Raw genomic sequence first — 26,313 nt, 5'->3', positions numbered from 1 at the left:
ACCTCCTAAATCAAGTCACTGTACTTACTAAAAGGAAATGCAGTTTGAGCTAGTTTTTCTGCATATATATTTTTTTGCTATTTTACAGAATCCACTACATTGTTACTACCTCACCACCTAGCATTGCAACTGCACAAGTCACTATGCAAGGCGTTAATACAGTAATGAGTAAATACCCTCCACAGAAGATGAAAGCCATGATGTTTAAGATGACAAGACGTCCAACATGCACTGCAGCGAAGATTGGGTAGGGCAGCAACTCTGAGGGAGATGGTTTCAATGTGTGAAAGTAGAAGGCAGGGAGACTTGCAACTAAGGAGAGGACACAATCAGAAAGCATGAAGAGCAGACAGCACTTGGAGCTGGAGAGGAAACAGAAAAGAGCATGTTAAGACACAGGCATGACCAAGGGCAGGACTGAGTTCCAGAGAATATGAGAATATACCAGCAGGAAAATATTGCTCAGTCCTTGAGTGTCCTGCCCAGCAAACCATTATCAAATCAGCACAATTGCTGCAAAGAACAGCTGTTCTGTTTAGACAGGGAATGCACAGCTCTGTCTGGCCCTGATGGAATGATTTAATGCAAGCGCGCATCGTGTGCGTTTGATGCTGTACCACTTAAGTCATAGTAGCAGTCACGCACTAGGTTTGGCAACGGTAATTCCATTCTTCTACTGCTTTTTAATCCATTCATTTCATAAAGGTGCAAAAAAGGATGATGGTAAAGAGAGAAGAAACTGCTACTCATATAGACTACAAATATTGACAAGTTTTTCTACTACTTGAGGCACACACACATGCACACACAAAACTATAATGAACAAAGAAGGACAGTAGGGCAAATAGAAGAGTGCAAAGAAATATGATCTGTTTTCCAACATCCTGAACACTTATGAAGATCAGCTTTGCAATGGTTTATTCTGCTGTCAATTAATCAAGATGATCTTCTAGGCTGAAAACAGTTTAGAACAGAAAACATATAGGAAAAAAAACGTAAGTATGGAACTTGTTGCATAATGTCAACACATTTACACAGAAACCATACTTTAAACCTAAGCACTGAGTACAAACATACAAAGCATGAAAGCACATGAGTGAAAATTCCAACAGCACCACAGTTTACAAAACAGCTCTCTGTCTGTTCATAGAAAATGATGTAACATTGCTGCTTCTGAAGTGCTAGGACTCACAGATTAAATCCTATTTGCTTGGTCCCTTTTCCTGATCACGTCCAGATGGGCCAAAGCATTAGAACAAATGGCTTAAAGCATAGAAAGAACCTTGTGGTTTTTTTAGTAAACTAACCTAGATGTCAGGAGACTTATTTCTTCTATTTCTTCTGTAAGAACTACTTGTGCTGCCGGAGAACATTACAACAGTTACGCAGATGATACTGCAATCTGATAACTCTTTCAGTATTTCTGTGTTTTACTTTGTTTTATTTGGCAATGTTTCCAGATTTTTTTGTGGACAGCTCTACTACAGATCCTGTTCCTAGGAGATTTTACCCTCTCATTTCAAAATTGCACCAGATTTAAAAGGGTCTCGCTGTGCAGAGAAATAAACCCCTTTTTTCTACCTCTTCAGTAATTTTCAATTTTTAAGTCACCAGAAACTACTAAAAACCCTTCAAAGCTGAAAGTTCTTGGACCCAGTTAAACTATTTGCTTAGTTTAGACGGCAAAACCCACCATATTTCATATCTCTGTAGTGAAGTACTTAAGAATTCTAAGGAAATTGCTCTGAATGCAAATAAAATGGGAAAGGCAGGTGGAGTACAAGAGTTTGAGCATCACTATGCCTTCACAAGATTCAGAACAAGCTCAGGCTTTCCAATGAGAAGATATACAAATGGTTGTACAAATCTTTGCATGTCACCTCACGTATAGCAGGACACAGCTCACTGCTCTCCACTGCTTATGTCCAGTAGTCATCTAGAAATTATATACTTCTTAAATTTACAGGAATATGTCCAAGAATACAGAAGTCAAACAGCTGATGATCAACAGACCAATTCCTTAGTTTTTTATACATTCAGTTCAACTTGGGGCATGCTGATTTAAAGAAAAACATTAGCATTTTAAGTTAATTAAAAGTATTATTCCCATACCTTATATGGGCTTTTAACAAAGTAAGTTAAATGCAGTTACAATAAGGTAGGCACAGAATTAATGTGGCTGCTGTGGGGTCAATACCCATTTTCAGCTGCAATGAAAATAAGGAAGTCAATTTCTAAAAGCTCTCTTTTGAGTTTTCTTCTCACAATTTCCATACTGTCATGTAAAGTAAATCATTAAAGAGGGAATTCAATCACTAAGAAGCTGATTGAATTCTGTATGTCTCATGAAGGTAAAATAGATTTAGATAGGGAAGAATATTCTAGAAGTTTGGGTTTTTTTTTTTTAAAGGGGGGGTGGGGTGCCAAGGGAGAAAAGGAACATAGCTACTACTTGGCAAAAATCCTATATTATTTTAAAGGTTCTTCACTTGCTACAGGATTAAATTCTACTGATAGACCACAAGCTAGTGGCAAGGCCCATTTGAATAAGTGTTTGTAAAACGACTTGATATTTTTGGATGGAAAATCCTACATATGCAAAGTAATATTCTGTTTCAGTATGGACTATTTCTCTACTATCTCAGCAATCTCTGAACGAACAGAAGAGCATCCTCATTTTGTAAGGTGGAAGTTCTATTTTGCAATTGCTTGCCTATACCCTTAGGGGGTTTTTTAATGGAAAAAAATCCAACACATCATTTTGAACTGCTCCAGCTACAAAATCTTTTATCAAATGCAGCCAGATCCTCAGCTTCAGTAGAACATTTTAAAGTTCTCCCAACTCTAGCCTTCTTTGTTGAATCCTTCCTGCATTTTGACTTGTCAAATACAGACACACTTCAACTTCTCCTTTGTATTTTCAAAATTCCCGCACCATTAAAATATTGTGGCTTTTAAAAACATTATAAAATCACTGGAAGATTCGTAGAAGATAAAATTCCATGTTGATGTAAAAAAGGAATAGAACAGGAAAGCATGAAACATACAGGCATCAAGTATTAAAAGTCATGAGAATCTTAGCCATAATGTCTTTGTACTTGCATAATGTTCTTTTCCAAATTCAAGATCCAGAGAAACATTACAGATGATGGAATCTATCTTTGGGAATCTAATCATGATATTTGAGCTCCTTTTTATCTTCTACCTCATTTTTGGAGTTATCACATTTTATGCATTACACTACAATACACGTCCAATCGCTAAAATTCTCATTTGTTTCAAATTTCTTTGTAGACAAGTGAAGGAGGATAACAAAAATGAAAATTATGAGCCTGAATAAAAATTAAATGCTAGCATTGCTGTTAGGATTCAGCTGGTTCTTATTAATCAGGGTTTGGACATGAATCAGGATTTATATTCCCTTCTGAAGAGCTGGAATAAGATTACTAGTTGGAAAAGTTTACTGGCCCTTAAAGATATTGTGTTTTTCTGCCTTAACTTCTTTTGGCTGTAAGATGGGATAGTAACATTGTAGTCTCATTGCCCTCATACTTTCTTTTCCCAGATGAATTCCAGTTTGATTCTGGTAGTTTAATAAAGTCTTTCATTTCTTGTCATTTCGTATTGGAAACCTCAGGACCAAATACAGCAAGCTAGACACTTGGCAGAACGAGCTCAAGACCCATTTGGGAAAGGTGTAGAGGGAGACAGGGACAGGCCATACACCCACCCTCATGCTCCCCTTTGGAGTCTGTTTTCAGCAGCAACTAGGGAACAACTCCTCTTCTTGTGTTGGGACAGGAACTGCAGGTGAGCAGCAATACTTCATGCTGGCTGGTAGTTAGGCAGGATGGAGGCATCTGTTTCCATAGACTTCAAAGGCATCCAACTTTAAATGGGTGAGATGGATTTATTCCATTTATGATGCACTATTTCTCCTGTCAGTTAGTGCCTAAGATCTTTAGTCACTCCTCTGTGTCAATGAATTAGGATTTATGAAACCCCGCAGCCTTATAAAGTATATACACAGTTTGAAGTCTATATTGAAAGTTCCAAAGTAATCATCACATGTCAATCATTAATTTTAGGATTTTCTTTATAGATTACAATATAGGGATGATATACAACTGCACTATGCTCAGATAACTTATTTCTAGCCAGCATTGTTATTTCTAGTTCACTCAATATTACCAGTTTCCTGCCCCTGAGGCCACTGACTTCAAGAGAATCAGATTCACATGCTCCTTCTAAGGCTGTCTTCTAGCATTTATTTTCAGAGAGATTTGTCACCAGTTTTGATAAGTCACCATTAATTCATTATTCTTTCACTGTATTTAAAGATATTTTTATCCTGACAGAGACAATATCTGTATCTTTTATTTAATGAGTGTCAGTTTGGTTTTGTTATCTTGAATAGGATAAAATTTTCTCTTCTGTAAGCGTGGGTCTGTGCATGTTTAACACTGTACTAACAGCCAATCCATCACAATAACAGCTGCATCCGATTGCAAGTTTTTACTGGTATGGCCATCATGACCTGAAGATCATTTATTGTTTTCAAAAGGAAGACACATTTTAGATGACTGCTGATGACTCTAAATTCCCATGAGTGTATTCTACATGTGAGAGTATCATAATGCCATACATTACATTCTTAGAAACAGAAGTCTTGATTATGTTTTACAACTTAGTAATTACAAAATTAGCCCTTTTAAAGTTGAGCTCTGCCTGTCCTCTGTCACAAACCTCCACCACCTACTGCAAGAAACCACCACCTGTTGCTGCAGGCTGGATTTCTCCCATCAGGTAGCTTTACTTGTCACCCTGTGCTGAAGGAATGGAGTGTCAATGAAGGTGATGGGCAATAGACTTGTTTCGTCTTTTTGGGCTTCTCTGAAGAGACACTAGTAATTGAAATATTTATGTACTGGTTCAGGACGATAGGAGTTGTAAAATTAGGCCCCTGCAAATAAACCATTCCCCTTACCTATGCCCCAGTAAGCAGAAAAAAAACCCTAGGAAGTGTTTTCCAAAGCTTTATCTGTTTCCGATTTGGTGAATTCCCTCCCACCCTGCAGGTCAAGACTCATAGTGCTATTTCCCCTGTGGACAGATGCATCATGGGCTATCGAGCATTCTTGTTATTACCCTTACCGAAACTAAACTTGAGTCAGAAGTCTAGAGGTAGATAGTTGTTGCACAATCTGTGATGACGATGATCATGGTGACATGATGCATGCTCATTGCTTCAGGGCAGCATTTTTCTCAGTCTACTGCTCTCCCTAGAAATACTCAAAGGAACATTTCGGTACTGGAGACATTTGGTATAAAAGGAAGTGTATGAGACACAGGTAGGTTCCAACTGGCTCTTCAGCATACATAAAGGTCTTATTTACAGGATGAGTCACTGTAGATATAATAGAGGAATGAAAACTTGAGTCCATTAGAAATTCCCATTTTCTTGCTCAACAGCTAAGATCAAGGGAAAGCTGAAATACAGTGCCTCTGACACTGCTCTTAGTCATGATGGCTTAAAAATTCCCTTCAAGGCCTCTCAGGCCTCAGAATATTTTTCCCTGAATTGCTACTGCTAAATTTTAATTCATATACCTGCTCAAATGTTTCAGTGAGGAAGATGTGCCAGCAGACACCTTCTCTTTAACAGCAACTGACTGCCTCATTTCTCTCACTACCAGAAGCAGTCAGATAAAACTAATACACTACTTGTTGCTTATTTTGGGGAACTCCATGATCCCATTTGCTGCATAGACAGCCAAGCATATCATCCATCACTGCAAAAAATACCAGAAAACAAGTGGCAGTTTACTGGCTGCAAACCATCTGCTAGCAGTAGCCCTAGCATAGCACACATGCTCCATATTGTGTAATTGGAAAGAACTGCACAAACCTCACTGCTGGGTCAAAACCTATATAGTATGAACCTTTTCTTCTGTCATTATTGACTAAAGCAACCACTTCTCATCTCTGAAATGGAGAAGTCTTTGGGGATACTTTGGGGACTTTCCTGGCTCATTCAATACTGTGAAAACTATTATTTCCTGCTATTATGATGTTGGTTTTCTTCTATTTCCTGTCATCTGAATTACAAAATTGGTAAATCAGATGTGTGTTCACACAAGCCTAATCCCTTGTTCTTCCACACCTTCTGCATGAACTGCATGAGACTTGAGAGCAACTAGGTTATTTGCACTAGGAAGCTCACTTCTGAAATATGCGTCATTTCATAAATTCAAGATATATCAGTGTTTCTTTAATCACAAAAAGACTCAAATATCCTTTCTGTTTATCTTTTGCACATCCCTAAAATATGCCAACAACTTAAAGAATGACAGAAAACATTCCAAATTGTATCATGCATTAGATTACAACGTTCTATGGTTTTTGTTTATTGCCTATGTTTATTTTTATTTAGAAAATCATTTACTTGCTGTATTTAAGTCAAACTGAGCATTAATTTATCTTTTCTATTTCTAGCATAGGAGCTACTTTAATGGCATCTGGTGAACGTGTAATTAGAAGGCTGAACTGTCTTCTCTATTAAAATAAGGCACAAAAAATATTTTGTATTACAGACAAACATGCTTCATTTTTACTAATATTTACAGTTGGTAATACCACATCGATAGCCCAATTCAACTCTAGTGCTTCACACTTGACCTAGTCAGCCACTACTGGAAGCAGCAGGATACCCAAGAACCTCAGGACCGACAAGACAGACAACGCTTATATATTATCATTGGTTTCTGTGCTCTAGCAGCATAACCAGTACTCCGTATGCAGCAAATAGTAAGTATCTAGGATAAAAACTGAGACATAATTAAAGCTTTACTGGCATATTATGGACAGACAAACAACAAAAAGGCTTGCCAAAGCATTTTGGAAAATTTCGTTCCTTCAGTTAGAGCAGCACCACACTTCGTGCAAGCTGAGCATGCTCCTGCACGTGTAGTACCATGACAGGAATTACATAAGGTGTCAGAGGTGTCCCAGTATAAAATCAAGGCTTGGCCTCAGTTTCTACTTCATGCTAGAACTGTAACACAGCAGTATGGCTCCAATTACTGATTGCTTCACCAGGTTTTTATTTATTTTCCTGGTCTTTTCTCACATTGTGAGATTTCACAAAGCTACAATCACCATATTTACAGAACTGTATAATGCTAAGAAAAAAACCTCACAGGAAAAAAAATATGGCACTCTTCAAGGAAAGCAAGAATACATTTCAACCAGACATGATGGAAAATCAGACTTTTAACACACAGACTATATAATTAATAGCTAACAAATTAATAATGAGGAACTTTTTCCTGCTCACCCCATTTCCACTCACTTTTAGCAAAAGCGCGTGGCAATAAACGCTCAGATTGCAGTCAGCAAAAGCTAAATGGAAAATTAATTGGGCTGAAAACCAGCAAGTTTTCAGTGCTCAATGCACATCCTCAGCCCTTAAGAGTTCATTGTAGAAAACTTTTCTGTGTTTGAGTGGAAAGTAAGTCATCCTTTTGTAAAAAAAAAAAAAAACAAAAACAAAAAACAACCAACAACAAACAAAAATTTTGGTGGCTGGATCTAAATCATGTGCAACTTAAAAAAACATGGAAGTTTTACCTGTTTAAGAGAGGTGTGGTCGAAAATAATCACTCCCATTTGCCTCAAGAGAATGTGTATTAAATTCTGTCATAGTGCAGTCTGACTAGTATTAATGACTGAATCCTTCTTTAATTTACAGCATTTGGGGGACTTTGCCAATACACCAACACTAGGAAGGGATAAATTATCTCTGCAGAGCTGTAAGAGACACGGTAAGGTAGGGATTTGCCCTAAAGGAGAAGGTTGCAGTTCGATAGTAGGAGTCCTTCTTGTATTATTCCATGAAGTCTATTTGTAATAGTGCAATATTTGTAAACTAAACCCTAGGGGCTATCACTATTAAAGTGATGGCTGACTGTCAGCTGTTCCAGCAGGGAAGCTTTATATACACTTGTGGGTAAAACTTGTATTGTTCTTGGTCATGACAAAAACATTTTGTTTCACCTCCCAATGATTGTTCTAGAGATACCACACTGTAGAAAAGAACAGCATTATTGTTGGTCCTGTAAAAAAACCTGGATGACCTGTTTCTGAGTACTGTTTCTAGTTGAAACAAGGCAGTACAGTGAGACTCAAATTTCTGCTGGAAACTGAATTACTAGAATTCACGTTCCTTTAAGACTACTATTACATGGCTGCACTACATTGGTAGCAAAGAAGAAAGTCGCTGTTTCTCTTTGTTCTACAGGTAAGAGAAAGAAGAAAACTATTCTTAATCTCAAGGATGATTCTTCTCACAGTGCTCTTAATGCCCTGGGTCTGATGGATACTGGGAAGTTCCTATGAGCCCCAGAGCAAATTTCACTACTGGAAAGCTGTCTATTGTTGATGATATAATGATAAAATGTAACCAGAAATAGGAAACATTAGAAGACCATGAACTTTCTGAAATGCAATTGTATGTTTTTCAAGTAAATTTCAAGTAGCAGATTTTCATCTGTCTTCCCCAGCCTTTTTTGCTGAGTCAATGAAAGAGCGAAATCAACCCACTGTAAACACAAATACAAAAATACCTTTGTTTTGTTTGGCACTTGTTTCACTTACAGGTGCCTGCAAGCAAGGAATTTTTCAGGACACAGAACCACTTGCTTTTTGATGTAATCCATTTCTCCACTCTTACATTAAGCCCCTCGTAACACTGCTCTTAGACTGTTCAGCTTTTGCTAGTGACATCTTCATTGCATGGTTGCCAAATAAGCAAAAAAATAGGAAGATTGAGCATCCATATTTCAATTATTACTTTTTTTAGACAGCCCTTAGATCAGTTGGTAAATACTGTATTTGTTTTATTATAAACCCCCTATGAAGCATTCATGTACAAATAGCACTTTTTTTTATTTATAATGTGCCACTACTCCTACTAAATGTGCTGAGACTAAGAAATAAGAATGAAGTGGGTTTTTTTACCCTCCAGGTCTGTAATCCCGAATGCATGTAAATTCTGAAGAAATACTTCAGTAGGATATTTTATTAACCTCTGGGAACAGTAGGTAGAGAGGAATAGTACACAGATGCTGTCTTCAGCATCATTTGACTAATACTGCATCATTTACTGGATTCCATCACAACAGAGAATCCGGGAAGAAGACAGTAAAAGAACTTTAAAAAAAGCCCGGCTGAAAATAACCTATTCTGTGGTTAAGAAACCAGCCAGTTGGAATTGAAGCAGTGTTTTCTTAGGGTGGCAGAACAGTCGGAAAAGTTGTTGGATTATTTTTGGCAGTGGCCAGCATATTATAGCTCTATCATTACTATTACTAAACTGTCAAGAGTCCACTGAAAGGGTTATTACTTTACTAGTACATTCTTGCAAAAATATAGCATATTCAGTCTGGTAGCATGAAGCTTTGGGTTTCAGAATTTTGTTTGACCTGACACATTCGTATCACTGCAACTGGCTTAGCTCCTAAACTCTTCAACTACACAGGTACAGTAAAACATAAGCAATGATCTACAGACAGCAGCAAATCCAGAGGGTCCAAATCAGTGTGGAAGTGTTGCATAACGTAATACAATGAGCACCTAACAGGTTGGCTCCTGTGCCCTGCACTGCTTGAAAATAGGCTTGGAAGATTGCAGTTAGATTTTTAAAAATTATGTAGCTTGTATTTAGATCTTGGTAAGAGCCAAACTCAGTGGCCACAGTTACTGGCAGTCAGCTCTCCTGGGGACAGAAACGGTGCAGGTGTGAAATTAATCCAGTTTGTGCTTTGGCATTAGCAGCATGTTCTTATCAAATGCACTTGAATCTGCACATTGAATCCAGCAGTAACTTTTGCAGTACAAAAGGACCTTATACAACCCTTATTTACCTTATTAAATAGAACAAATAAGCTATCTAAATATTTAAGATTAATACAATACTATTTCTATCACTTTCAATAGCACCCATGAGTTTACAATCAGAAGTGTACTCTGCTGAGAAGGTGTAAGCATGCTAGATTTAACTGGTGAAGAAGATAATGGTTCTCCTTTGATTTGGGGTCCATATGACCATTTACAGTGTAGTAATTAAGACTGGAGTTATTTCTGCCTTTACAGTAGTCAGAAGACAAGCATTTAAGCATGTGTCTTCATGTGTTCACAAGTTTTGAATCTTCCTTTCTTCTCAAATATCAGACACAATCAGGTAATTCTCTGTCAACAAATGGCAATCTGTGTTTCTCCTTCTGATTATTTACTGAATTGACCAAAAGATTTCCCTGCTGTTGTAGCTGTTGCTTTCAGTCCACTGCTTTCCTCTTCTTCACTAGGCTTCAGCAGCTACCCTTATCTTATGGCCGATTTCTCCTAAAACTGGGAGGAGGTTTACAGTTTATGTTGCCTCAGTGAAAAGAGTATCCCAGCCAAAGAGCTCATTTGAACCCACTTTGAATCACATACCAAAAAAGCCCCCAAAGTTTAAGGCCTCTGTCCTGTGAAGACTCTTCAGATTCTCTCCTAATCCAGAAAGACTCAAATATGTCTCTGGCCCTCACCTGATTCCTGCTTGAATGCTAGTGAAAAAAGCCAGCCTACTGTCATGGTTTGAGCCTGGTCGGCAGCCAAACACCCCACAGCCACTTGCCCACCCTCCCCCCCCACCTAGGAATGGGGGAGGGAATTGGAGGGGTAAAGGAAGACTCACAGGTTGAGATAGAAACAGTTTAATAATGGTAATAAAATTATAACAATGACAGTAAAAGAAAATATAAACGAGCAACGCACAATGCAATTGCTGACCACCCGCTGACCAATATCCAGCCCATTCCCGGACAGCGACCCTGAGATACCAAGATCCCACAAATGCAATCCTGGAAGCAAGAGAGAGTCCCTTCCCAACCACCCCCTACTCTATATAGTGAGCATGGTGTTGCATCGTATGGAATATTTCATTGGCCAATTTGGGTCTGGTGCTCTGGCTGTGCTTCCTCCCTGCTTCTTGTGCACTTGTGCACAGGCAGGACATGGGGAGTTGGAGAGTCTGTGAAATCTCAGCAGCAGCTGAAAACATCAATGTGCTATCAGCATTCTTCTCATACCAAACCCAATGCTGAATACAAAGCACAGCACTATTCTAGTTACCAAAAAGAAACGTGAACTCTATTCCAGCCCAAAGCAGGACACCCACCTAGAACAGAAAGAGGGTAACTCATTGTCTTTTTACATCACCAGTGCTAGTTCGCCAAACAGCTTGATTAGAAGATTGCATCAGGTAAGGACGCACTTGGTTCACCCCCTAAAATGTCATCCCAAGCTTGTCTCTGAGTTTCATTTCGTACAGCATACTGATTTCCTGGGGTTTTTTTCTTAAAATTGCAGCTATCCAGCACTGAGGCTGACCAATTTACTAGCTTTTAGCACACAGTGACATTTTGCTCTGGCAGTATAAAAGCCTTAGAATTATTTTTTTTTTTCCTTTTTTCTTTTTCCATGTGTGAATGAAAGATCTCATGCATCATCTCTTCACTGAAACAGATCCTCAGCAGTCTCTCTTACGAAATTGCTCAATTGGAACTCATGTTCCAAACAATCAGCAGAGTCCAGTCACTCTCACTGGACAACCCGGGAGATGTTGTCACTCGAGTCTGCTGAGATGCACACTTCTTTTTCCTCCAACCACTTTCACTAAACATTACACTACTACAAAACAGCTCAGCCAACTCTGTAACTGCATGTCTTCATACTTAGCCCAAACAGTGATGGGGAAGGCTAGAACTAATCTATAGGTAGCTGGTATTTCATATGGAATATTACAATCACCGACAATGTTACTGTACGTGTTGACAAAAACTCAAAGGACAAACAAAAGTTACTTTCCACTGGCTGTTCAGAATGAGTGGTAGTATGCACACTGACGACCCTCCTTCAGGATCTCTACAGGAATTCCAGAGCTTGGGGCATCATAAGAAAAGACAGCACAGGGCATGAACTGCATAACTAAGATGTGTGCACAGATTTGTGGATAGGGCATAGATAGGTTCATGCCCTACAAATGTCAGGTACTACAAACGTCTCTCATTTTGTGTATTGACAATAGGACTGCACCATTTTGATGTACTGGGTCAGAAGAAGGACCCAGGGCTGGTGATAGTGCTGTTTAGATGAACATGGACAACCAAGCAGAGTAGCCGCCAAGTTTTACATCGGCTACACTTGCTGGCATACAACTTGTAGTGCCTCTCCTTGTAACCAGACTTGCTTCCCAGACAAAGATGAGGGGGGGTCTGAGCCCTCATTTATCTATCACTACTGTGCAAACTTTGCTCAGACAGTGACATCAGCAAGTATTGCTTCACTATGCTGCACCACTCCTGGTTTTGGTGAGCCTGGAAGAGAGGGATTGGGAGCAGTGGATTGTTAACCACAGTCAGGAAAAGGTGCTGAATAAAGGTAGCTCTGTATTACAAATGTGCTGCTCTCAGAAGTTGAGAACTGCACTTTAGACAACCTTTATACTGTAACAGAGAAAAAGGCACAGTTCAGAGAGCCAAACAAATGGATTTGTCCCTGTATGCCTGCTATTAAGTGGGGAATGGTACTGAAAACGCTTATTTGCTGGCTAATTATTGAAACAAATACTTCTACTTCTAGTGGAACTCAGAATAAGCAACTCCCAGACTCAGCTCCGCAGTCAAACTGGCCCGATGGCATGCTGCAGCCAACCCCAGCTCAGTGTCTGGATGAAATAAAGACCTTGCTGCGGGAGCAGTTTTTTGTGCAGTATCCTCAGAGGTAAGCACAACACACACACTCTTCTCAGAGCAGACTGAAATCATCTGTTATGAGTATCACACAGTAGCCTGAACAGCTGTACCAGAAGAAGTGTTTAAATGACACTTGACCAACATAAAAGTGGGGAAGAAAATCATCACCTTGAACTTAAAAAAATTATTGATCTGTCTTCTAAAGAATGAAGACGAGGGCAATTCGTATTTAATAATCTTATTTTTGGAAAAGCTTAGTTCTTTGACTTATTAAACAAGTTGCTTCACTGATACCCACTAGCTAGCTATTGCCTGGCTAAAATTGGAATTTCCACTTACTCCATCTTCTTTTATTCAGTCTCGAGACATCATAGCTTTTGTGGGGAATGTTTACTTACAACGAGGGACAGTCCACTTCAAGTCACAGTTCTCATTAACATCCCCTGTTTTAGTATAGTTTTTGTATTTTTGGCATTGAAATGCCTGTGATAACCTTTGTGGCCGATGTTACAGATACCCGTGTACTACCAGCACTAAAATCGGCAGCTGTGCATCTTCCTGGAAGTTCAGATGGCTGCACTTGGCATGCACTGTGAACACTACTATAAAGCACGATGAAAGCGTCTAGTAACTAAGTATGTGACAAAGTTTAGAAATAATCCCCCAAAATAGCCTGTAAAATATCTGTACATGTCAGCAAAAAAAAGTCCACAATCCACAATCTGAGGCATACCTATTCTTTCAATGTTGACTTTTTTTGCTTCTGTTGTCATCAAGCCTAATTAACTTTTTTAACCTGTCAGTTTCTATTATCCACTAATTTAATAATTGATTAAAAGATTAAATTTTGAATCTTATTACCAGGGATCCCAAATATATTTTGTCTGGTTTTGGGCCACACTCCCCATAGAATGTTTTACCACAAGGAGAGGAAACACAAGGCAAGTTTCAAAAAAAAGCAAGTAGGCAAGATCTTTCTGATTTGGTGTTAATGGCCTTAAAGCAATAATCTTAGCATATGCAACATAAGAAACTCAGAGGAAGGAGATAAATGTAGCTGCATTTTAAAGCAGTGAATCTTGTATAGCACAAAACCAGAAACAGCTCTTTGCTAACATTGCAACGTCTCTTTCCTATAGAAGGAAATAATAAAAAAAGGGTTTAAGTATAAACACAATAGGTTGAGGCTATTGGCATGTCTAAATTGTGCCTGGATTTTGTTCAGCAAACCTTTTCCATTAACATTTCTGTCGGGAAAACTAACTCTTTAGAGATGTAATGAACCATCTGATTTTAATTTGGTTGTAGAACAAGGGGTTATTCTCTGAATCGTGCAGAGCCAAGCTATTGAGCTACACCCAGCTCTATTTCCTTATACAGATGATGATGACTGCTCAAACACGAGCAGCATGTGGGAAAGCTGCAGCCCTCAGCCTTGTTTTAAGCAAATTAAAGTAGCCTGGGAACAGTAAGGATTTTCTCCGAGAGAGATTTGACTCTCTTCATCATCATTTTGTCCCCAGTTCTTCCAGCCCAACTGTTGCACAGACATCTGCTAATGTGGCTTTTGGCCCGTCTTTTTCCTCCCCTTGATGCAGGGACTGTAGCATCTTCACCTTCTTCAGTCACTGCCTTCACTTGGAATCTCCTGCTGATTTCTTACATGCTTTCCCCAGACCTGCAAAAACACTGCCATTTATTTAAATTCAGCTCTTGTCCAAGATAAGACAATCCACACGAGATCCTATGGGACATCTTACAGTTCTACATTTTCTACAAGACTCTGCTCTAGCAAAGCTAAAGCCCTGGTTTTGTGCTTTAGTGCTGCTTATGATTCTACTCTGAGAAAGCTGAACAGAGAGAGAGAGGGGGAACTTCAACAGTAATTGACCCACACCCAGAAAAAACATTAAGACACGCTGGGAAATCACAGTGGAACTGCAGAGCCTGATTCCTCTTCTACAAAACCCTGTTTGTCCAGTCTATGTGCGGCTGCCTGCCTGCTGGCCGGACACGGCGTAATTCAGGGCCAGCTGGGACACGTCAGGCAAAACAAGGCAAAGAGACAGGGGAGGAGCCTCACTTGGTAGGGTTTTTTTCTGTTTATACCCCATCTCTGCTTATTAAGTCTTCACAGAGGAAATTCAATGTCTGCCCTTAACTGCAATTTCAGATAATTTTTTAATGTCTCTTATTCCCAGGATGCCTGCTGCTGGTTTGTTAACCCAACAGGTGGATGAATTAGTCAACACATGGTAGTTACCTAACAAGGTATTACTGATGCTGGTCTCCTAGCAGAGAGTTGTTATTAGCGAAGTTTTAGACATTTGTCTTATACTATTCCACACTCAAACAGATGTGCATATTCTCCAGATCAAAGGAAGACTGACACTTGGATCTGCTATGCAGTCCCATTTGTGGACCTTCTTGCTTATGGCCCTCTGAAAAAAGGAAGGTGTTTCCCTGGACATAATCTCCAGTACTGTGGCCACAACAGTTGTAGCTATGCTATACGCAAGATGCCAACCCAGAAGTAGCCCGTCACCCATGGTGCTTCTATGTAATATCCGTATTTGTCCAAATGAACAGCTTGAACATGGAAAAATCCCACCTGCCACCGTGACATGCGATGCCCGAGCTCTTCTAGGAAGTAGCCTGGGCTTTATCTGCCCCAAATCAGCCATGTGGTGCATCCTGAAAGGGCAGATGTGATAGATGGAGGGTGCTGAGCCAGCCAGAGTGGTGGGGCCCGTTCACATGGCAGGTAAGCGTGGCTGTTGGATATGTGATAATGGCACGATTCACTGGGGCTCCCCTCCTTCCACAGGTACCAGCTTGGTGGTCCCCACCCTAGCTCTAAGGACACCTCTGCAGACAAATTAACTGAACAGACAGCTGGTTTAGACAAGAGACTGCCTTTACTCTCACTACTCTGCAGGGTATTTGCAGACATGAGACCAACCCTGGCCAAAAAAGTTGCTGCAAAAATTACTGGAGATTTCACTCCTGGGAACATGCTGTTGCCATATGGTCTCCACATTAATAGCACCATACAAGTGCTTCATAAACAGTGTTCTAATAACAAATACCAGAGGAGTTAATAATAATCTAGCTATTATTTTCTAATGTTCTTGCTTTATTAAGAACACTTATGCTGTCTGAATGAGGTCTTCCGGAAGAACATCTGGCACTCACATGAATACCTGATGAAATCTTTATGATCCTGGGTATTTTATGAATTTGCCGGCAACAGCATCCATTTGTGCCAGCATGGCTTACAGTAACATTACGTTTTTCTTTTGTTCTAGGTGCATAGCGTAATGTCCATGCTGTACTACACTCTGATTATAGCTTTTTTGATCGGCACACAGGCAGCTCCAAAATCAGAGGACAATGCTCCACTGGATTATCCTGCAGAACTCTCCCTGCTCAATACCCACCGGAATAACAGACACCACATTCCCAAGGCAGCTCCACAGACATCCCACGGCCACTCTACTTGGACAATAGGTAGAAGAGAAGCTATAAATATCACCGTGGACCCAAAATTTCTTAACAAGAGGCGTTTCCGGTCTCCTCGGGTGCTGTTCAGCACACAGCCTCCCCCAGTGTCAGGCGAAGGACAGACTACGGGATTTCGCGGCAGTGCAGGTTCTCTCAACAGGACTGCCAGGACCAAGAGGACCGCGCACCCTGTACTACACCGGGGAGAGTTCTCAGTGTGTGACAGTGTCAGCATGTGGGTTGGGGACAAAACCACAGCCACTGACATTAAAGGCAAAGAGGTGACAGTGTTGGGAGAGGTCAACATTAACAACAACATTTTTAAGCAGTATTTTTTTGAGACCAAGTGCAGGGACCCTAAGCCAGTCTCCAGTGGGTGCCGAGGGATCGATGCAAAGCACTGGAACTCTTACTGCACCACAACACACACCTTTGTCAAAGCGCTGACAATGGAGGGCAAGCAAGCAGCCTGGCGGTTTATTCGAATTGACACAGCTTGCGTGTGTGTGCTCAGCAGGAAGTCAGGGAAACCCTGAGATGGATCTAAACCCCATGACAACGTCCTCCTACCCCCTACCTCAGTCTGTAAATTATTTTAAGTTATAAAGGACTGCATGGTATATTTATAGTTTATACAGTACAGAAAGAACCTCATTATTTATTAAACTCTTTTGGAAACCTTTTGTGTTTTGCAATTTATTTACTGGCAGAACCCTTCAACAAATTTTCACCTTAGTCTCACTCAGCCCTACAACTCTGAAATGTTCACAGGGCCACTGAACAATCTTTGCTCGCCATTCTATAAAAAGAAAACATTTTTAACAGTTTTCACACATATTCCTCTTTCCCACAACAAAAGAATTTTCCTCACAAAACCTACCAGTTTACTGTAAAAATCTTGTAGGTTAATTTTAAATCTAAATGTTTTGTCCAACTACCAAGAGACTGAAAAAGACCCTTCTAAACTTGCTTCCAGTTTTATTAATGATCCATAAAGATATTAATCTTATATAATTAAATTATCTTAGTGAACTCATGGCAGAAATACTAATTCTTCATGTTGCTAGATACATATCTGAGACAGACCTTTAGTGCAGTTTTTAGATTGCCAAATTATTTTCACTGCAGAAATAATCCATTCTGAATTATTTTGGAACATTTGTCTGCACAAGACTAGAATCTAGACGTATATATTATTGCATTAAAATGGTATTTTACAGCTCATTACTTACGAGCTATATTAGAGCGATGGGGTTGCAAATGTCAATATACATATATAAATTTTTAAAAGTTAACGTGGCTTATAATTAAAATTTGAAAATTCTCTCAAGCTACTAGCTTGGCAATGGGGACTTAACATAGGATCAATTTTTTTCATGCATGATAGAATTAAAAAAAAAAAAAAAAATCACCAAGGCTGTGTTTTAGCAAGGAGCCCCAAAATAACCCTATGCTCGTAATTTCTGTGCTTTGGGCAACACTGATCTCTAGAAGTACATGGTGGAAACTGAGGCCTGTGATGTGCATTTCAGTCACTGCACACTGAATAAAGCTGCAGTTTCTCTCATTGTTTCCTTTGGAAGAGCAGCTGTTATTCATTGCAGAAACTCTTTCAAAACAAATACCATTAAGATTTTTCAGCTTGGTTTCTTCCAAATCCTAGAGGGCACACTTTCACCCTTGTCTTGCCCCAAGCACAGTTATTTCTTCAGCAAAAAAAACAGACCTGACATTTGCTTCCTCCACATAAGCAGCAAAGGGCAGCAGATCTCTAGAGAAAATGTGTTGTGGTAAACTAGTGCCGGTAGAAATAATCAAACCTAGACAAGATGTGCTTTCTGGTACGATAGTGCTGGTCTATGTGAAGGGGAAGGCACTGAGACAGAGACCATTCCTGATAATCACTGGTATGCCACTTTTCGGCCCCCCTCTACTAGGTAGTTATGGTGTGGGACAGCAAAATTCCAGTGAGAATGTTTTGCTCTCTCCAGAACAACATATTTGCAATATTTGCATGAATAGTCAGTTATCTGAAAGGTCAAAGAGAGGGCAGGCTCCTGACTGTCCTGTGTCCTCCAAATAATGACGACTTGTTCAGGAGCAGGGGGAGGCAATGAAGACTAAGGAATACTTATAGTGCAATCATGTAGGCATCAGATTCTCTGGCACAGTAGCAGAACACACCAGCAGCAGCAGTCACCTGCCAGTCATCACAGGAGAGATGGAAGGAGATCCGTGAAACAAACAGTATTCTGAAGCAAAGCAAAACACAGAATTGGAGCAGAATCCCGCCTGTGTTCTTTGGTGGCCTTAAAGCAATGGATAAAAGTAACAAATCTGCATTAGAAGTGCTCTTTACCATATATGACACAATGCAACTAGGGAAAGAAGAAGCTGCTACTCATCCAGGACTTCCAGGTTTATGGAGACTGCCATTATTTTTACCACTGACATAACAGAACTGCAATTGAAAGTATCTCATGAATGCATTTGGTAATTCCAAACATGTGTAAGACTTGGCATTTCTTCAAAGAGCCCTGAAACTGATTACTTTCTTCCTAAAGCAATCTTGGGAGCTGGCATTCCTTCCACATCCAGCCCACTTATGAGTTCCTCTGACTACACCTTAAAGCACATTCTTGCTAAGAACAGGGTACTACAACCTATAACACACATCTGAGGGACAAAGAGCTGGCATTAAAAGCTCTATAAACTATTGTTACAAATCTGGACCTTGATTACAATTTCAATTAATAAATATTTAGCTATTCATTTGGGGGGGAGGGTTTATTTAGTCCTGCAGATACTGATGCGATCTAGTCCACATTTATCCCTTCAGCTGATTTTTATATTGTGCTCCCATGGCTGAAACTAGACTACTGGTTCATCCTTCATCACAGTGATCCACTATATTACTGGTATTTCTTGCTAGTTCATAAAAAGGTCTCAAAAGGGAGGGTGGAAGAGTAAAAAGGACAGGTCAGTGCATTCACACTTGATCTTGATCCCACTGTTAATTGCAGAAGCTGGAATTCCAAACTTAGGAGCTAAAAATTCAAGCCTGTAACTGAAATTTTCAGGGCGTACATCATTTCTCTCCCTGTACATATGTTACTGTTATGCTTGTGTGACACACTGATGTGACTGGTGATCTACTGAGTAGTGGTGAAGTATTTAAAGAAATTAATGAGAATGTGGGGCTTTATGACTATGAAATAAGAAAAAACCTGGAAAAGTGCACTCTTAAGAGAATTATTGCTATATTTCCATTTTTGTATTAACTGTGCTCTTAAGATGACAAGATAAGGCACCACCTCTGAACACAGCTACATAAACACAATCTGTGAGATTCCTCCTGCAGCACTCAAACTTCATTCCACTTACAGATGTTTGTGCCACATGCAAAGACTAGGATTTAAACAACAGGAGTCCTAGCCATTCTTGCAGTAACTGGCATCATGCTTCCCTGTTACCTCCAGCAACAAAGCTCAAGCACAGAGTTTCATGCAATCTGAAGAAGTTAGTATCATACAATAAGGATACCCTGAGCAGCCAGAAATTAAGTACAGGTCTGGATGCCTGGAGATACAAGGAACTGTCATCTCTGGACATGCCACAGAACAGATGAGACAAGTATCTGCCAGAAGTGCTTCTGCCTTGAGTGAGGTGCAAGGACTACATAACTTTCAGTGACATTTGCCACAATTTTGCATGTTTCCAGACAACAGTTAAACTATAACTCTTTTTGTTTAAGTCATGCTCACAGTTGTCACTCATCTACAAAAAGGTGGAGAAAGAACTTTTGAACATTTTTCGTTATGTATATGGACCCTTTTAAACATGGCCCCATATATTTGTAATTTCAATACATGGATGAAAGAATACAAAATTCACGCAGTGATTCCTGTGTAGAAACTCACAAATGCTACTGGTATACAGCACAGCAAGCTGTGTTAATAAAATCAGAAACAGAACAAAACCTGTAAGAGCATTTTTCGATACTGTTATTGATAGTTCTTTATCATACCTAGGCGTTTTTCTTTTTTTTTTTTTTCCCCTCCAATCAAGCATGTGCTAGTCTGCCATTTTATTGTCTGCAACTCACATTATGATCAATGTACAGAATCCTGTATTGATGCAGTTAGGTACATAGAGACTTGACTGCCTTGCTCAAATGCTTGCCTTTTTCTTTTGATAGACATTCCTGCCTAATGTCAGTGTTTATGTTTACTCATGGAGAAACTATGCTTTCAACAGTGCCCTCTCTCAGTGGCTCAGAGTTACTGACAAGATGGCAGTAGGTGACAAACTCATCTGCTGGAGAAATCAGACAGATGGCAGTTACAGCAAATTGTATGATTAAGAGGTTATACAGTAAAGCAAAGATGGAAATCTGTTTTCTTATGTGATTTTAAGGAAGGGGAAAACAGTTACAGGATTACTGCTCAGCAGGAACTGCCTGGATTCTGTACAAGATCTCATGTGATCAAAACTATACCACAACTGCAAGAGAAAGGATGAGGGACCAGAAGAGCCAGATGACATCGTAACTCAATTTACACTGCTGAAACACTGTTAAATGCACCCAAAACAGTTTATTTGGTGTTGCTTCCACTGTATCCAAGGAATTACAAGAACATCCATATTTGGATAAGTTACTTTCATTTGTAATAGCTGCAGTTTGAATTCATATGTTGATTCAAGACTGCAGTTCAGCACGGAGAGTTCTGCAATGGAATGGACTTGATAACCTCACTCATATTTGTATAAAGTTACAATAACTGACAAACCTGGGAGGAAGGATTTGTACAAATCAATTTTGTTCAACGTAACTGCTAGCTTCATTTCTCAAGAGTGCCTCTGGTATCCACAGCTTCTCCACTTCCTCTGAAACAAATGGTTGCTGGATTCTCTTCTGACTGTTTAACAAGTCTAACAAGTTTTAATTTATACGAGCTTGACAACTAACTGCTTCTCTAAAAATGAAGTGCCTTCGTTTCTTCTTAAAGCCTTATTTAAGGATTGAAAACAATTATGGCTAAGAAAAAGGAAAGCTACTTCGTATAAAATAGGAACAACCAGAGGGACTGATACAAAACAGATTTATTGGAAGAACTGCATAATCACTGTTACAGGAATCTGAAATTAATCTCTTTAGATTCTGGGTAAAGAAAAATGAGATTCTTATATTTAAAAGGCAAATCAGCCCAGACTTTGTTTCACCTTTAGCCAAATGCCATGTGCATGACACCAGCAACTTCACTACTGCTCATTTGGTCTAAGGAGTGTAGGTTAAATATTGCCTGGAGGTAAACAGATCATTCTCCAGAAAGATGAATAAGATGTGGACCATAATCAGTTTCTATCACTTAACATCCTCTTGTTACTGCTGTTATTACAGTTTTGGTTTGGTGGTGGTTTTTGTTGGGGAGGGGGCGCGGGGGGACAACGATGACACATGCCTGAAACCCTACCGATTACATAATCACGCCTACTGCCAAGTTGATGCTAAAAGCCTGGGATGCCAGAAAACCCATTCTAACGCCTAGACCTGCAAGGTTTTACTTCACTGGGCCTTGCCTTGATTATTTTCACTTCAACTGCAATACAGACAGGAAATTTTGACAGAGAAGGAGGCAGGTTACATAACAGTCGTACTTTCTCTATATGCTTCCTTTCATCCGCTGTATATGACACTACTGCTTCATTATCTAATCCCTTATTTAAACATGCAATTAAGAAGAAATGCTGTAGAAGCCACACCCTTGTCATCTTTTCTTTAGCAAGCAACACCTTTCATTAGAGCAATTACAACCACTGTCAGGGAACTTACCTGTAGGGCTTGGAATCACTGTGTATTGTATTTTCACTTTTCTCCGTCTTCTAGAGGAATTCTTTGCTCTAGAAAAGTCAGTTTCTATATGCCTACAAATAAGCTATTCTGATATGATATCTCTAGCATTACAGAACAGCCCTTGGACCTGATATGCAATCTTGAATTCCAGCATTTGGCCTGCATGACTGTTGAAGGCTGTACATTGCCACTTCAGTAGCACCCTTCAACCAAGCTGCTTTATGAAGTGAAAATAAACTATCAGAAACTAAGTAACACTGAACATTGCAGCCCAAGTGGAACAAAATATGTAATAACTACTCTACAGCAATTTAATATTTAAAGAATACAACCCAGCAGAACACCCAGGCCCAGGAGGCAGAGTTGAAACTGAGAAAATACAAAACAGAATTATCCAATTTCCAATCTGGCCAGGAGGCAGTATCCATTGCTTTTAGACAACATATGAGAATCATGACAGGACTAACATTTCATCAGAAAAATGGATGTTGCTTTGGTTTGGTTGCTGTGAAAGAGCAACACAGCTTCATAATAGTTTAAAGAAATGGTGACATTAGCTGCACAATCTTAGAGCTAACAGAGATGTGCTTTCCTCAGCCCAATCAGCTGACAACTTTTGTTATTTCCTTGATTCAAATAGGAAAAGGTAAGGTTAACATGCAGCACAGAAGACAACATCCCAAGCATGACAACAGCAGACACGAAGGGCTTTGCAGTTAGGAGAACTGCTTGAGAATTCTTAATTTCTTCAGGACAGAGCACTCTGACCAGAGGATCACCTCTTTCCTATGTGCACAATTCTATAGCAGATCCCAGGCATCACCCTCAAATTATCAGATCAAATGTTTTGTCCTTATCCTCCCAGTAATAACTGTTCCTGATAAAAGTAAAAATAATCACTGCAATCTAGCAAGCACTTCCTCAATGTTCTTTGAGTTTTCCTTAGAGTCCTTTCAGACTTCAACAGCACCAAATACTTTGATGGAATCAGAAATTCTTAGTTTTTGGAGGGTTTCCCTAAACTCTCCAAGAAATTAAGAGGAACAATGAAGCTGCCAAGTTTTACTATTCATCTTTGTTCAAGACAGCCATAATTTTGCTACCTGTTGTCCAAATGATGAGGACACTACAATCTGACTATAATTAAAGTCACCAGGGTGGGGTAGGAGGTTCTTCATTGTGTTTCTGTCAAACTGTTCTGGAGGACAAATTTTTCTTGCTTTACACCAAAGGTAAACAAAGAACCCTCAAAATGTTCATGTCTAAATCAGTTAAATGGATTACTGCTTTAAATGCATATCGCTTTTTCTTCTGAAGCATAGCTTTCAGCACACATGGCTTTTAAATGGAATACTGTCCACCAGCTTTAAAGCACAAAATCCACCATATTTACTCTGCAAACTGGTGCTTCACTTAATACTCACATCCAATTACTGTGTGATGGCTCCTGCCTGGAAAAGGCAAGCCCATACTGAATACATTGACTCATTGATTGTCTCGTTTTTTGAACTACTTCTGTTTACATATTCTAGCATACACAGTGGCCCCTCTTCAGGCATTTAGCAAGATCTTGCCCTTAAGTTTGTGATTCAAAGCATGATCATTTGCGAAATGAATCATACAGTTGTAAAGCTATGAAATAACATTCAACCAAGGTAGTAACTTTAGCCTCTGATGAACACAGTGCAGATGCTCTCAGCATCTCTATGAAAAGCACATCTGCTGTTGCTACTGATCATATGCATCCTCTGGAGATTTTGTTCTGTTTTCCTTTTTTCTCTTGGATCATTTGATTTGGTTAGATTCCAGTTCTATTGCAGAACAAGTTAAGCTGTGGCAGGAAGGAAGGAACGTGCACAGTCTGAATTCCCTTGTGAAAGGTCTATTAACCACTAAATAACAAGACTTTTATTACAGGTTCTAATTAAAACAGAACTTGTCTGATTTAGAAGTTAAGATGTGTACTAATTCAAAAATTCAGTTTGGTGTGTTGCAGTAACATTCAAGCTCTATTCATTAACTTGATGCACAGTAAAAAAAAGGAAGGGGAAAAAAGTGTTCACATTTCCAACTGCAAATGATTGTTTTGGTTCTAAGTTCTTCACACAGACTGGAACTCAAATTTAAAAAAAAAAAAAAAAAAAAAGCACATGCACTGTGAGTCTTTAAACACCATGGGATGACATTTTAAGTGGGGTGGAGCATGCTGAGCACAGGAAAGAGCCACTGATTAGGTAAATAATGAAAGAGTGTGTACAATTTGTTAAACAATGTCCACTATGTCAAAGCTATAGTTGTGAGATCCAAATTTTTATTCTGTTTTCCCACACAAAGTTAAGAATACTTTGCAGAAAGTCATGAAAACCAATTTCCCATTAAGATAGTAAAAAACTGAGCAGGCAGATTTTAACAAATTTTTCCACAGCTTTTACATCAACTGACAATGACTGTAAGAAATTTTAGCCATAAATATTGTTTACCAAACAGTAAAAATAGAGGCTCAGGTTAAAAATATTCTGAATCAGAACAGCTGCATGTAACTAGATAAGATGAAGAACTGAAGGTGACCAGAATAAGAAAAACATAGGAAAAGTCCCTTGTCCTCCATTAGCTTCCCAAGACTATAAAATCAGAATAGACAAGGAGAGCAAAAAGATTTTCGTATCATAGAAATAATTTTAGGTGATTAGTAGCATAATAAAGGCAGTATCTAATGGGAAAGTATTGTTCCAAACTGGGACTGTTTACTGACTAATGATGGAAGTCAAGTACTCTCATTCTAGAAAGACAAGAGTTCTTGAAGTTCTCTGACAAAGTGCACTCCAAAAGCACATCACTGAAGCCAAACACAACATACTTTGCAAGGGCTATTGTTAGTCTGAAGAAAGCAACTTTTCAGATGTCTACTGAAGCATTAGACAAGCTAAATTCAAAATAGTTAGGTACTAACACCATTTCCAACAGCCATCTAGCATGCATCTCAGAGTTATTTGCCAACCACGATATAAGAATTATGACATACAACTGTATCACTGAACTGTAAAAACCAGGCCAAAACCAGACGACGTTCAGTTACTTTCTGCCATGAGACTGATAGCTACTAGCCACCACCCACCGACCCATACCTGATAACCCAGCTCCCAGCTAGCTATCCAAGAGAAGACAAGATGCCCCAAACCACAATTCCAAAAGTAAGAGCCCCTGCTTCCTGGATAACCCTTTTCTACATGCTGAGCATGACATTATATGATATGGAATATTTCATTGACCAATTTGGGTCCATCGCTCGGGCTGTGCTCCCTCCAGCTTCTTGTACACCTGCACACTAGCAGGACATGGGAAGTTGTAAGGTCCTTCATTTCTTAGCAACAACTGAAAACATCAGTGAATTCTCAACATTTTTCTCATACCAAATCCCATACTGTGAATCCAAAACATTGCAAGTATTACAATTAATGACTAATTACTGACATATGAAAGAGGAAAAAAAAAAAAAAAAAAGGTTTGGTTTACTTGCACAACCTTCTGTTGAAGTTTTCATACTTCCTCCCTGTTGCTGCTGTTAAGAGAGCCTCCAGAGCCAGGAGAACTATGGCAATAAAGTTTCTGAAAAAAGTTAAAGGTACTGTATCCTGAGTTGAATCAGTTACTCTAATTACAATTTCCACAGCCAGCACAAGGAGGAGAACCGCACTATGAAAATTAAAGCCATACATTCCAGGAGTAGCAGATTTCCATATAAGCTCAGCACTACTGACAAATGCACCACCTTCCACCCAATTAAGTTACATCAGGAGATTTATCATTCTGAAATTGGAAGAATACAGTGACCCCAGCAACTTAAGTTATATTCAACCTAGAAATTTCCTTCAAATTTGCAACTGAAGTACTGAATGGCCCTCTATTTCACCAACGTTTAGAAGGCAATACAGGTCTTAATTTTCTGATTTTTTAAAAAAATAAGCAGACAATTCTTTGGAGAATGTAACATACAGACCATCTTATGCATTTGGGACAAATTTAAACAAATAATATTTATCTCATCTACCCTAAACTCAGGTCATGTTCAACTATCATACTGCTTAGACATTGTCTAATGCAGGTGAACAGGTGAATCATTCAGTGATTAATAACTTCCAGTACAGCTGTCACCTGCAG

The 26,313-nt window shown here is 39.3% G+C and overlaps 1 protein-coding gene and 1 long non-coding RNA gene across 8 annotated transcripts in view; one reads left to right on the top strand and one right to left on the bottom strand.

Annotated features, from left to right (window-relative positions):
• Positions 1–16,976, top strand: part of NGF (nerve growth factor) — a 33,670-nt gene extending 16,694 nt beyond the window's left edge. For 2 of the 3 annotated variants that reach the window (XM_042800156.1, XM_032987277.2), the window contains 2 exons: positions 12,685–12,825; positions 16,106–16,976. In XM_042800156.1, coding sequence (XP_042656090.1) covers positions 16,118–16,837 — 720 coding nt within the window. In that variant the 5' untranslated portion in view covers positions 12,685–12,825; positions 16,106–16,117 and the 3' untranslated portion in view covers positions 16,838–16,976. Of the gene's footprint in view, positions 1–11,133; positions 12,826–16,105 lie in introns of those variants that run through there. The other variant, XM_009972301.3, reaches the window with a different exon arrangement.
• LOC116960277 overlaps positions 1–26,313 on the bottom strand; it is a 133,383-nt gene that overhangs the window by 53,587 nt on the left and 53,483 nt on the right. The window lies entirely within an intron of this gene.

This window comes from Tyto alba, unplaced genomic scaffold, assembly GCF_018691265.1.
Source record: "Tyto alba isolate M040663 unplaced genomic scaffold, T.alba_DEE_v4.0 Super-Scaffold_30, whole genome shotgun sequence".
NCBI classification, from domain to species: domain Eukaryota; kingdom Metazoa; phylum Chordata; class Aves; order Strigiformes; family Tytonidae; genus Tyto; species Tyto alba.
This window is presented reverse-complemented; position numbering and strand designations above follow the sequence as displayed.